The sequence below is a fragment of the Penicillium citrinum genome (assembly GCF_028827155.1).
Source record: "Penicillium citrinum strain IBT 23319 chromosome Unknown utg000004l:1.0-2404223.0:1.0-2405248.0, whole genome shotgun sequence".
Lineage (NCBI taxonomy): Eukaryota > Fungi > Ascomycota > Eurotiomycetes > Eurotiales > Aspergillaceae > Penicillium > Penicillium citrinum.
Genome location: NW_026622689.1, coordinates 1,159,057 through 1,171,959, shown reverse-complemented (window position 1 = coordinate 1,171,959; position 12,903 = coordinate 1,159,057). Strand labels below are relative to the sequence as shown.

The window sequence follows — 12,903 nt, the reverse complement described above, 5'->3', positions numbered from 1 at the left end:
CCAGGTACGAACGGGTATCTACCAAAATTCCCAGAATAAGGCTCAAAAGTAAACGACCAGTCCTGAAAACACCAGCATATCATAACGACCGGCATTACATAGACCAGCCCAGGACCCTCCCTGGTCCATTGCGTGAGCTAATTAATTTAAGCAGCAATGGTGACCTCAACCTCAACACCAGCCTCGATGTTGATGATGATCTGCTTGACGGTCTCGGTGGGGGCGAGCAGGCTAAAAGCGAGTCGTTAGTAAACTATTCCGCACCATCTGATTCCAATCTCCAATCTCGAATTATGGCTGCACTTACTCGATAAGACGCTTGTGGATGCGCATCTCGTACTTGTCCCAGGTCTTGGAACCCTCACCGTTGGGGGTCTTGCGGGTGGAGATGTGCAGGGTCTTGGTGGGCAGACGGACGGGACCCTTGACCTGCAGAGACTTGGAGCGAGCACGGTCGATGAGCTCCTGGCAGACCTTCTCGAGGGCGGCGACCTTGCGGGAAGTCAGGGTGATACGGATCTTGTGGACCTTCTATAGATAATATGTTAGTCTCCCAATTGAATTCAATTCAATTCGACGAGTATGTTTCGTGTGTGTGTGCATTCGATATTCATGCGCCAGCGACATGCGGCGCATTTGCGGCGAACTTTTCGCGATAATCGATGATGGCAATGGGAATGTGATCTTGGGTTTTGCACGTACGGGGCCCTCGCCGAAATCCTTCTCGGGCTTCTGGAAAGACATCTTGAGTTTTTGTTTTTGCTGGTGTTAAGGCGAATGCCAATCAAGACCTGAACTGCACGGCTCGGTAAGGTGATGATTGCCTTGGAAGAAGTTTGTGTGGAGCGAAGCGAAAAAGATTGGGGTGGGGCTTGGCATTCGGTTATCTTGCGCTAGTCTGGAAGAGGAAATGTTGCTGCCTTATGAAAGGGGCATTATGATGAGTCATCATCGGGCTCCCGATGCGGTTGTCAATGGAGTTGCTGGTCAAAGGAAAGTCGATAGTTGATATTCTGCTTATTTGGGGGGTTTCTGTTGTATCGTTTGCATTTTCGCGTGCTCATTTCGCTTTGCAAAAAGCTTTCCTTTTTGCTCGCCTATTTATTCACCTTTTTCGCTCAAGATGGCAAAGTTTCCGGGGATGGCTCCGGTGCCTCCCCCCGCAGTCCAAAGCAGCATTCCGTCAAATGATTGGGAGGCCTTCCTTGATGCATGGATTACCCTTCTAGGGGTTCGACTGAATGCCTCAGATAAAGAATTTCAAGAAGCAGCCGAGGATGACCTATCCGGAGTGTCTTTCCTGAATACTTTCTACCAGCAAGCCGCTGCAGGGTCTCCCGGTCTAAAACATGGATCCAAGAGCAGAGACCTACGGAAACTCTGCTTCCTAGCTACTAGACGCTATATTTTGGGGCTCTCAAGTCCACCGGAAGATCTTTTAAGCTGGCAGTTTCTTGGCAATTTATGTTGCTGCTATCCGTCGAGCAATATATTGAAGACCACTCTATCAACTGCGTGGAACCGACATGAAAACAAGATATCATCAAGTATGGAGGAAGCGAAAGCTTTAATGATCAAGAAACTCTCACAAGGACCGTCAACCAACGGAGCTATCGTCTTTGGAGAGCTTCGATGCTTGACAATCTTGGCTTCGGTATTGCCACCTTGCGGTCACATCCTGATGGCCGGATCCGATTATCTCGACACAATGGCAGAGCAATATCAGGAAAAATCATCACGAGAAGACATACACAAGAACTTTACAGCCAACGTATACGTCGGCTTAATATCCCTGTTGAAAGAGCCGTCGCCGAACTTTACCTTATTACTGGATCAACTCTTCAGCCTCAAAGCCAGCGCAAACGTGGGAACCCGCACAACGAAAAAGCAACCAACCCTCCTCTCAGATCTAGTCTGCAGCTCGGATCTGCTTCAACGTCTAGATAACTTCCTTATAGCTCATCCCCAGAAACGGGGTCAAGACTTACTTGCTAGCCTGCGCACCTATCAAATAGAGACGAAGTCTCTCCACAGTCGATATCAAAGACGTAGAAGGGTCGACAAGGGCAAAGGAATATCTATAGGTCCTCAAATACCAGAGGAGCTTCACGCCCACAAGATGTCTCTCGTCTCACAAGTGCAAGACCTCTTCCCAGACCTGGGATCCGCGTTCGTCGTAAGACTTCTAGACGTCTACAACGATAATCCAGAAACAGTCGTCGCACACCTCCTCGACGACTCCCTCCCAGAAGAACTACAACTTCTCGACAGAACTGAACAATTACCTTCGCCAAACAAACCTGAACGCGATACCCTTGCCCCAAAACCAACACCACCCCAACAACACTCGCCACCATCACGCCCCCTCCCAACCCGCAAAAACATCTTTGACTCAGACATCGACATAGCAGACCTGAACGTATCCGACACTGCGAAGGGGAAACTTCACTTCGGCCGCGCAGATCAAAACCTCACAGCCGACGAAGTCCTCGCAGACCGCACCAACCACTCCGCAAAGAAAGCAGCCATTCTCTCAGCCCTAGCAACCTTCGACTCAGACGACGACGAGCGAGATGATACATACGACGTTGCAGACGTAGGCGGAACAATCGATGCCGCCGCAACATCCGACGCAGACGCAATCAATAAGCGTCTAACAGACGACCAGCTCGACATGACTCTATTCCGCACCTACAAGTCCAATCCAGACTTATTTGCCCGTGACTCCGGAACCCGCCGCTCACAACCTCGTGCCTCGCTCAAGCGCGAGACAAATATGACGGATGAGGCTATCGAAGGTTGGGCAGTGATGTTATCACGAGATCCTAAACGACTTGCACGACTCGAGGATCGTCTTGCCGTTGATGCTGGAGGGACTGGTGGAGCGTCTTTGAATCAGCCAGAGCTAGCTTCCACTTCATATCGGAAGCCGCAAGCTGGCAGTGATGATGGTTCTGACGAGGAGACGAATGGGGATGCAGATCGTGCTGGTCGTGGTGGAAGGGGACGTGGACGAGGTCGAGGACGTGGATTTGGACAGAGGGGCAGAGGAGGTGCGGGATCAGGACAGGATTCGGGATCACCTGCGGCGCATCAGAAGAAAGAGCAGAATAAGGCTAGTCGGGCAAATCATAATAGGCGACAGCAACGGGCGAAGAAGATTGCTCGAGGGGGTGGCTTGCCTGGTTGAAGATTATCCGAAAGGACTGCCGCTCGGCAAGGCTAAAACTCGACCTGATATGCTTGGATTATTGATTCATTTGGCGTCGTTCCAGATTTTTTCGACATAGACTTGACTTGTATATGAAACGAATAAAAGTATAGTAGATATGGAAAAGAAAAGTTCTTCATTTACAAAAAGACGGAGACATCAGAAAGATTATAAAATGGTGGTCAAAATTGCCATCTATAGACTAAGGAGACTCGTTCGTATGTCCAGCATGCGTTATGGGTTGCAAAGGAAGATTGAAAACACGCTGTAATCAGTGATGTTGTGAGAAGACGCCCTCTTCTGCAATTGACTTCCGACACTCTTCCATGATGCGAAGCTGCTTAGCAACATCGCCGAGTCGGCTAATAACTTCCTTATTTCCGTCGTAAAAAGTGAAGATAGCGTATGGGATCTCGGTCTCGCGGCAGAATTCCAAAATATACTTTTGGGCCTGACGGAGATTGTGACGTGGCATGCGAGGGTAAAGGTGATGAATGGCTTGGAACTGCAGGCCGCCATGGAAGAAGTCCAACCAGGGGGCGCAATCCACGTCCATAGTGGTGCGCAGCATCTTCTGAGGGAAAGATTCGTGTACACCGAGATCGGCTGTCGACATGGCGAAATGCGACAGTGTGATTTGAACATGCAAGGGGGAAGGGATAACGTGGGACACTAAGAGGAAGAGCACGCGGCTGCTCCAGTCGGGGAGAGTCTTGTAGAGCACGAGGTAACCGTACCAATACCAGAAGACTACCTGGCCAACAAGTTCAAGATAAACGTGCCACCATGCCGGGCCCTTTTTGGGGGCCTGGCCTTTCAAAAGATATTCCCAGCTGAGGCGAGTGAGATTAAAGCGAGCGAGCATCATGATAGGATAATAGGTATAGTTCTGAACCTTGAGTAAGAACTGAGATGGCACATCGAAGGTCATTTCGCGGTCATAGTAGGTGCTCCGCATGCTGTTGAAAAAGCGATGGGAGATGCCAAAGAACGGAATGTGTTGAATATCAGGGTCGTGTTCTGGCTCGTTGGTCACAATGTGGTGTACATTATGGCTGCGCTTCCACCATCCTAAGCTTAAACCTCCGATGAAGTCCGCAATGATGATACCAATAACAGTGTCGAAGTGAAAGTTGTGAGTGATACCCATGTGGCCAGCATCATGAGCTGTAAACACAAGTTGATGCCAGACACAACCGAGCCAGAATGCCGATGTCCCCCACCAACCCATTCGCAGAAACACATAGAACAATGTAGCGAAAAGACTATACCGGCAGCACTCAATAAAGTAAGCCCAGTAGTTACAATCAAATAAACCCTCGTCTAGCATGCGTTGGTTCAGTGCGCGGTACTTCTGTTTAATATTCTCCTGACACGCAAAATCCAACGGAGGGTACTTGGACCGATCCAAGGCGATTTCATTTCGAGTTCGAGCGTCAAGAAAGCCGAACTTGGAGTGTGAATCTTCGGTTGGAGGAGTAGATGTTGAGCTGTCGGTGTCTGGGGAGGTTCGTCTGCGACGAGTCACGGTCTGAGAGTCGATAGCATCAAAGATGGGGGAAGGCGGAAGCGATCCATCCTGACTGGAGTTATCTTGGCTTGTAAGATCCTCTTCGCTGGAACAGGTCTCTTCTTCGTATGGACGGAACTTGCCGCCTTGAATCACAGGAAGGAAGTTGACCCAGTTTCCCTGAATTCGGCCGATTTGAAACGAGAGCATGCGTTCACGAGCTTCCTTGGAGTGTAGTCTGAGGTGGTCGAGGTTCCATGGTCAGCTAAGGCTCGGCTCAAACTCTCTCATGTTGAGTCTCAACATACGCATTAATCTCATCGGTGGCATCCCTGCCTACCATATGCTTAATTGGCTTTTCACCACCAGGGTGAAATTTGATAAACGCGTCCACCTTCAGAACACGGCCCTCGTATATGATAACATGTTTCCCATCGGCAATCAAGCCCTCAATGTAGCGGCGACTCAACACAGTGTCCTTGCGGGACGGTCGGACCGCGGTTTTCTCCATAGTCGAAGAGCAGAGTAAAAGCAAAATCTCCTAGCAGAGTGTGGAGGGAGATCGTAAATCACACAAGCATGTCTTCGATACTGAGAATGTCGTTAGGGAGAAGAAGGTGATTGAAGAAGTAAAGAAACAAAAGAAGGTGAAGGCAGCAAGGCAAGCGCAAAGGGGTGTGGAGACAACTCGAGGGGAAGGCGCGGGGCCGATCTCAGTTGCACTTTCCACTTTTAGTTTCCACTAACGTACTTCTTTCCTTCCTTTTTCTTTTTTTTACTTTCATCTCTTCTCTCATTGGAAAACAGAAAATCCTCCAGTTTGATATTGAAATTTACAAGTGGCATGATGGCTCAGGTTTGACTATTCCTCATTGCTTTTTGTGGCGCGGCTGGTTTCTAATCCGAGGCAAAGAATTCACTTTCGTCGTTGGTTCAAACATGGCTGCAGTGGGACCAGGTACAGTAATTGAATCCCACCACGTTGCCTGGTGGTCTGATCTCATTCGGATATACGGTGTATAGGACCCCAAGACACGCTCGGAAATAGAACGACTGCGAGATGAAGGCGCCGAGAAGGAACTCGAGCTGCGTCTAAGGCATCGTATGTGAAACATGTCTATATCCGTACTGCGTAGTAGAACGGATCTAATCTGTGGCAGGCATTGAATTCGGCACGGCTGGCCTGCGAGGCCGCATGGCCGCAGGGTTCTCATGCATGAATTCTTTGACAGTTATTCAAGCATCACAGGGACTAGCAAAGTATATCCATACTAAACGGCCGGAAATTGCCTCACAAGGCGTGGTCATTGGCCATGACGCTCGTCATAACTCAGATCGGTTTGCTGTGCTTGCTGCCAATGCATTTATTGCCCTCAAAATCCCGGTTTGGTTTTATGAACAAGAAGCACCGACTCCATTGGTCCCTTTTGGCGTGAATCATTTCAAGGCCGCAGCTGGTATCATGGTCACTGCTAGCCATGTGAGATGATCCTTCCGCTTCCCTTCGGACATAGAATAAGATCCGCTAACGCACAAGCCGGTAGAACCCGCCCCAAGATAACGGTATGGAGTCTAACACTCATCTTATAACAGTATGGTATAGGCTAATTCTAAATAGGCTACAAAGTGTAAGATTACGGGGGTTTTCTGCTTATGGAATCAGACATACGGTACTAATTGGGTATCAGATACTCGAGTAATGGCGCTCAAATCAATAGGCCCGAAGATGGAGATATTGCGCAGTCAATTCTCGAAAATCTGGAGCCTTGGCCAATGGCTTGGGAGGAGCAGCAGCCTAGCCAATTCTTGCATGACGACTCGTATCGCAAAATTCTTCCTCACTACGTCAAACAAGTCGAAAGTTATGCGGTCAGTAGCAGGACAAATCCAGCCAAATTGCTGAACTAATGTAAAACAGAGGTCTACTGTTTCCGAACGGAAGCCCCCAAGACCTTTTGTCTATACCCCTCTTCATGGAGTCGGAGGCCTTGTCTTACCAACTGTGTGTCAATCATTAGGGATTCGGGACTTCGTGTCTGTCCCTGAACAGCATACGCCTGACCCGGACTTCCCAACCGTCAAATTTCCGAATCCCGAAGAGGTTGGGGCCCTGGATCTTGCCATGGAGACTGCAGACAAAGAAGGAAAGACCTTGATTATTGCCAATGACCCCGATGCAGATCGGTTTGCCGTTGCAGAAAAAGCGAAGTAGGTGTGCCCCATCAAGGTAATTGATACCTCGCTGATCCTCGATAGTGGCAAATGGTTCCTCTTCACTGGAAATCATGTTGGTGTTCTCCTGGCATCCCACGTCTTTGATTCATTGGCTACGTCTACAGATGTTTCCAAAATTACCGTTCTAACGACGACCGTTTCGAGTGGAATGCTTGGAAGTATGGCAGCCGCAAGAGGATGCAACTTTAAGGAGACATTGACCGGTTTCAAATGGATGGCAAATGTTGCTCGAGATCTCGAAAACGTCGGCCAAACTGTTCCATTTGCATACGAAGAAGCACTTGGTTACATGTTCCCTTCTGTTTGCTATGACAAGGATGGAATCACGGCAGCTGCAGTCTTCCTGGCTGCAGAGGCAAAATGGAGGTCTCAAGGACTAACAATTTACGATAAGCTCCAACAAATATTCGCTACTCATGGACACCACGAATCACTCAACAATTACTTCCGGTCTCCGAACCCTCAGCTTACGAACCAGCTGTTCCAGGGTATCAGAAGTGGGCCTTTCCTGACCGAGAAACAGTTCGGTCGCTTCAAAATTCTGCGTTGGAGGGATTTGACAGAGGGATTTGACTCTGCATCTTCCGACAATAAGCCAGATCTGCCCGATGACCCAACTAGTCAAATGCTCACATTATGGCTGGAAGGTGGAGTACGCTTCACATTTCGAGGATCCGGGACCGAGCCAAAAGTCAAATGTGAGCCTGCTTGCTATTCATGGTGACTTTATAATACTAATAAGTGTTTAGTCTATATCGAGAGTCACGGAGATTCCCGTGAGGCTGCTGTAAAAACAGTCTGCGACACTTTTATCACAATTCTAAAGGAGTGGGTTGAACGATACGCACCTTCGATGACATACAGCAAGCAACTTCCGACCTCATCGGGCCATATTTTAAATATGGAGTGAGGAGTAAATCAATCGGCGATACCAAAGAATCTAGCTCTGGCTTGATAGGCCTTGCTTGTGTCATAGTGATAAGACTTTGTAGAGCAAACAACCCCAGAGTGTAGCTTTCAGCTGCTAAATTTTGCAGAGGCTGATGTACTACTGGCCTCAATCGTAATTCTCGAAGTAAATGAAACTCGACCGGAACACTTTGAGGGTAGTAAAAGTCAAACGGCAGTTTGTTACACAGGATATCACATCTACTACCAGGAAATTCGCGAGCCTGACTAATACTTGTACGAGGAGTTATAAGTAAAAGCCGTTTATATTCAGGAGAAGTCCCCGCGCCAATGGAATAGTACAACCGCGACTTTGATAGAACACACCGGTTGAGACAAACAAGACCGAATAGTAGGATGGTCCATTCAGCACACTGCCAACACGGCCAAGAGAAAGAGCCTGGGCACCAGAGGAAATGCCATCATGATCCTCACTTACAGCGAAAAGGCAATTATCAAAATCATTGTTGCCCAGGACAGACACTGAATGGCCTATATGGTACCACTGCCAACTTGAATGAAGCAACCGAGCGATGTATAGCCAAAGTTGGCTGTACATCGACAGAAACAAAAAACTGCCAGCCCCCGTGCCATGGAGATTTTGACACAGATATAAAGCAGAGTTGTCTCTATCACTACGTCTTTCCATGCAATTCCCGGATGAACAGGATACTAGAGAAACCGTATGTTCAACGACCTGACAACTACACATGACTCACAAACCAACTTTCTGCAATAGAAAACAAGAGGCCGCCATACCTGAAACCACTAGAACAACCCATGTTCAGAATCTTAGTCACAGATACCCTGTCAACGAACATGCTCAAGACGCTCCGACCTGCGACATACATCGATGTTCACATTCGGAAAAGCAGCCACATTGCTCAGGCGTACAAGTTCACATACACAACCATGCATACAAAGGCATACCCAAACCACGACATCCCTATTCAAAAGACACATGTGAAATTCCAACTCAAGGATCGGTCCATCTATGTGGCGTTGATGGGAAAAGCGTTCACGAATGTCTCAAAGCGCCAAAAGACCCCTATCCCCATTCTGGACAATGTTCTCTTCATTTAGATTTCTCTCATGAACCAGATAGGCATCCAAAGCCAGACTATGGTCTTGATCATTCTAAGTGCCATGGACCACGATATTTCCCTTTGGACCGGGCTGATGTTGTCCGAGTCTGGGGCCCGCCTTTGCCCGTATGGAATGCGAGACCTTGTGGTTCAAGAGTGGCTCAGGCTTGAGTATTCTTAAATTCCATGCGAAGTAGTGATTCTGAATTATTTTCTATGTTCCCAGTCTTTTGTTAGTCCTAAAACTCAGAGTATAGTTCTATCCCATAGTTTACACTTGCCGAGATTGCGCGTCGGCACCGGCCGATCGGGTGGGCCAAGCTGAAATTTCAAAGCCGAGTGGAATCGGCATTGCAGATGACGGGGGGGAACAGACTCTTAAACATTTGATATCAGGGTCTTGATGGCATAGAATTTAACGCAGCTGCGAACCCGGTCTGTGATTTTCAGCGTTTGGATTGGTTTCTATGTAAGTGGATTCGTTTTATCTCGCACTCCATCAGATTGGCTCTGACGAGTTACGCAAAAGAAGGCTCGATGGCGTGACGGCGTCTAATTTGATTTCCCCAGATCACAAATATTTAACACGCTCGGCCGAGAGGGAAATTCTGACCTCATTGAAAAGGGTGATCTGCCAAATTGATCGAGTTGATATTGTATTCTCTGGTACATAACCGGTTTACATGACACGGAATAGACCATGTCTCCTATAAAGAGCGTTGCAGTTATTGGTGCAGGACCTTCGGGTGCCATTGCGATTGATGCACTGGTACAAGAAAAGGCATTTGATAAGATTCAGGTCTTCGAACGTCAAGAAAAGGCTGGCGGATGTTGGTTTGTGAAAATCGTATTCTGCATCGTTCAAGATCTGTCTGCTAATATTATAATACCAGGGTTTCGAGAGATGACCCGCCACCAAGGCTTGTTGACTTCGAGGGATTGGCTGCGCGTACAGCAGATGCGCCGCTAGAGATCCCTGAGCAATTACCTTGCCGGACACCGGCGACTACTCAAGATCGATTTACTGACTCGCCTGTTTATCCTGGGCTTGAGACGAATGTTGATGCTGGAGTTATGTCCTATTCGCAGGAGCCAATTCCGACGATCCGATCACAGTGGTCTATTGATCGTCATGGACCCGACACTCCGTTCCGACATCATTCGGTAATTCGGGAGTATGTTGAAGGGTTAATTACTGAAAAGGGTCATCACGGCCTTGTTCAATATAACACCACGGTTGAAAGAGCTGTCAAGGAGCAAAGCACTCAGAAATGGGTTCTCACGATTCGTCGCAGGGAATTGCATAATGGCAGTCCTTCTGATTATTGGTGGACTGAGCTATTCGATGCTGTCGTCGTGGCTTCTGGTCATTATGCGGTGCCATATATCCCTGCTATCTCGGGACTAGATGAATTGTCTTCACTTTACCCGGGCAGCGTCGAGCACACGAAGCATTATAGAGGACCGGAAAAATACCGGGGAAAGGTACAAGTTCATTTTCTGATTGGATCATGAATATCATTTGTTGACTCCTCCCGCAGAAAGTAATTACAGTCGGTGCATCAGTATCGGCAGCAGACACAGCTGTCAGTCTCATCGATATAGCACAATCACCTATTCACGCCGTTGTCCGTGGTCGTTACAACGTATTTTTTGGTGACGACGCATTCAAACACCCAAAGATCCAACGGCGAGCTCCAATCTCTCATATAAATGCCGAAACCCGAACTGTATACTTCGAAGACGGTACCTCGGAGTCCGATGTGGACAACATCCTCCTCGGCACCGGGTTTACCTGGACTTTACCATTTCTCCCACAAGTTGCTACGCGGAACAATCGTGTACCAGATCTGTATCAGCACGTTTTCTACCGCCACGATCCAAGCCTTGTCTTTGTCGGAGCAGTATGTCTCAAATTTAAGACTATATCCAATTACGTTGAAACAACACACTAATCTCCTTCCCCCCCTTATAGGTTGGTGCAGGGTTGACGTTCAAAGTTTTCGAGTGGCAAGCCGTAGCTGCTGCGCGCGTTCTTGCTGGGAAAGCAAAGCTGCCCGGACGAGCTGAGCAGGAGAAATGGGAACAGGATCGCATCGCATTGAAGGGCGACGGACCCGCGTTTACAGTGGTCAACCCCGATTTTAAGGACTATTTTGAGGGATTACGACTTCTTGCGGGTGAACCTGGACAGGGAGTCCCTGGGCGGCGCTTACCAATGTTTGACCAGCGGTGGAAAGATGATTTTGATGCTGGACATGAGCGGCGTAAGGAGATGTGGCGGCGATCTAACCGTGCTGCAGCTGGAGTACTATAGACATTGAGGTTTTGTATATACACAATAGAGTAGAGTCCATCGCGTTGGTCACAAACTTTTGCGATGACACTGCATATATCAATCTCAGACTTCTATATATTCAGGGGGTGTATCAATTAAACATTCGTAAAGTTTGGAGCCAACCAGTGGCCCCCAATGCATCACCCAGCATATCGGACTACGTGGTATTTTTTAGGATCGTGAATATTTCGTACTATATGATCTGCTGTAGCATCCATCTCCTGGGGAATCGTTTTAGATGTATCAGGTAGCTCTCCCGTATACGCATATGATCCAAGCAATTCCGGCCGATCAGTCGGATTATGAAGCTCATGCTGGAGGTGCGAGCCATTTGCCAAACCATTCCCTCGCATTTTGGAAATACTATTGTGAGAGGCGTCTGAATGAGGTCCTTCGGCGCTTCCACCCTCGGTATTCTTTGGCGCAGATCGCCTGCGTCGAAAATAGAAGACCAGTGCACCAAATATGAGGAGAACGCCAACTGCAACTCCAACTCCAACTCCGATTCCTACTTTTGCTCCCGTGTCGAGACCATCACTCGAACCAGATTGAATACTACCGGTAGAATTTGTATCAACTGATGTCGTCGTAGCTATAGCTGTTCCTGTCTTGTTTTGTGCAAAGTTATTTCCAGTCAGCGCAAAGGCTGTTAATGATACTGACTCTTCTCTACGTCAATGAAAGTGAAAGTTGAAGTCAGTTTCAGATATTAATCAGAGACCCGGCTTGGTGATCGAATGGTTCATATTGGACCAATTAGTACATGATTCTATCTCTGAAAGTATGTTTATAGCCCATGGCCTCAAGCAGCTTGTCTGAGAGGTTCTTTGTCTTTCTGAAATCACAATCATTATATTATCGGAGTTGAAAGCCATTCTAAGCTAGCGGCATATGCAAAATCGCCTCTGGACTTCCGACTTCATAACCAAAGCCCACGAGAAAAGTCATTAGTTATAACATTGGGAATTCCCCGAGGTCCATCGACACGACTAGACCGGTGGCAGAGTCGCTGGAGAATCGCCCCTTCAGATTCTATATCGGCTAAATCGAAGCGCACCGAGCCCAGGTACGTTGGTACCAAGACGGACAAGGCAGAATCTGGCTTACCAGGATCTGATCCTGCATCTCAACGAGCTCCAGCCATCATCTGGCGGGGCACGGAGAGGCTCAAACGGTCTTCGCCAATGAGCTCTATCCGAGCGGACCTTTGGGGCCGGTGGCCCATATCCCCACATCTTAGCCTATAGTGTAGTCAATTGGGATGCCTCAGCATGCAGGCTTTCGTGCCTAACTGAAGATCCGCCAAATCACAGCGAGGTCATTCAAAAACAGAGAGGGTGGTGGTGATGATGGCGAGGTAAAGGCGCATTAAATTTAGAAGCCCGCTGGTTATGCCATAGACTTTTTGCTACGTCTTAGCACAGCGACGCCATCCTCGTGCGCTTTTACCTTAGGCAATAAATGTGTCTGGGGGGGATGGCCCAAGTCTGGCTGTTGAATCCATTCAACAGCCAGAACGATTTGATCGTAAGAGCTACAGATTAACTTCCTGAAGGAGCTCACCCCTCCCAACACA

The 12,903-nt window shown here is 48.2% G+C and overlaps 7 protein-coding genes across 7 annotated transcripts; 4 read left to right on the top strand and 3 right to left on the bottom strand.

Annotated features, from left to right (window-relative positions):
* Positions 1-34: 34 nt before the first annotated feature.
* On the bottom strand, positions 35-823 carry S10a (40S ribosomal protein uS10). The gene is made up of 3 exons (XM_056644310.1): positions 703-823; positions 308-531; positions 35-231 (listed from the first exon to the last, which is right to left on the bottom strand). The coding sequence occupies exons 1-3, from the start codon at positions 742-744 to the stop codon at positions 147-149; spliced, it is 351 nt and encodes a 116-aa protein (XP_056501124.1). The 5' UTR covers positions 745-823; the 3' UTR covers positions 35-146.
* Positions 824-1,123: 300 nt separating this feature from the next.
* On the top strand, positions 1,124-3,190 carry N7469_005389 (ASCC2 family CUE domain-containing protein; the record flags this gene model as incomplete). Its single annotated transcript, XM_056644309.1, has 1 exon — positions 1,124-3,190. The coding sequence occupies one exon, from the start codon at positions 1,124-1,126 to the stop codon at positions 3,188-3,190; it is 2,067 nt and encodes a 688-aa protein (XP_056501123.1).
* Positions 3,191-3,482: 292 nt separating this feature from the next.
* On the bottom strand, positions 3,483-5,232 carry N7469_005388 (fatty acid desaturase; the record flags this gene model as incomplete). The annotated part of the gene is made up of 2 exons (XM_056644308.1): positions 3,483-4,959; positions 5,030-5,232. 2 exons carry the CDS (start codon positions 5,230-5,232, stop codon positions 3,483-3,485), a joined length of 1,680 nt encoding a protein of 559 aa, XP_056501122.1.
* A 428-nt stretch (positions 5,233-5,660) lies between these two features.
* N7469_005387 (phosphoribomutase PRM15) lies at positions 5,661-7,866 on the top strand (the record flags this gene model as incomplete). Its single annotated transcript, XM_056644307.1, has 9 exons — positions 5,661-5,684; positions 5,745-5,823; positions 5,882-6,201; positions 6,266-6,284; positions 6,340-6,349; positions 6,410-6,590; positions 6,640-6,929; positions 6,978-7,654; positions 7,706-7,866. 9 exons carry the CDS (start codon positions 5,661-5,663, stop codon positions 7,864-7,866), a joined length of 1,761 nt encoding a protein of 586 aa, XP_056501121.1.
* An 818-nt stretch (positions 7,867-8,684) lies between these two features.
* N7469_005386 (uncharacterized protein) lies at positions 8,685-8,987 on the top strand (the record flags this gene model as incomplete). Its single annotated transcript, XM_056644306.1, has 1 exon — positions 8,685-8,987. One exon carries the CDS (start codon positions 8,685-8,687, stop codon positions 8,985-8,987), a length of 303 nt encoding a protein of 100 aa, XP_056501120.1.
* Positions 8,988-9,689: 702 nt separating this feature from the next.
* Positions 9,690-11,306, top strand: N7469_005385 (uncharacterized protein; the record flags this gene model as incomplete). The annotated part of the gene is made up of 4 exons (XM_056644305.1): positions 9,690-9,823; positions 9,883-10,474; positions 10,531-10,893; positions 10,965-11,306. The coding sequence occupies 4 exons, from the start codon at positions 9,690-9,692 to the stop codon at positions 11,304-11,306; spliced, it is 1,431 nt and encodes a 476-aa protein (XP_056501119.1).
* A 161-nt stretch (positions 11,307-11,467) lies between these two features.
* N7469_005384 (uncharacterized protein) lies at positions 11,468-12,073 on the bottom strand (the record flags this gene model as incomplete). Its single annotated transcript, XM_056644304.1, has 2 exons — positions 11,468-11,973; positions 12,049-12,073. 2 exons carry the CDS (start codon positions 12,071-12,073, stop codon positions 11,468-11,470), a joined length of 531 nt encoding a protein of 176 aa, XP_056501118.1.
* Between the last annotated feature and the right edge of the window lie 830 nt (positions 12,074-12,903).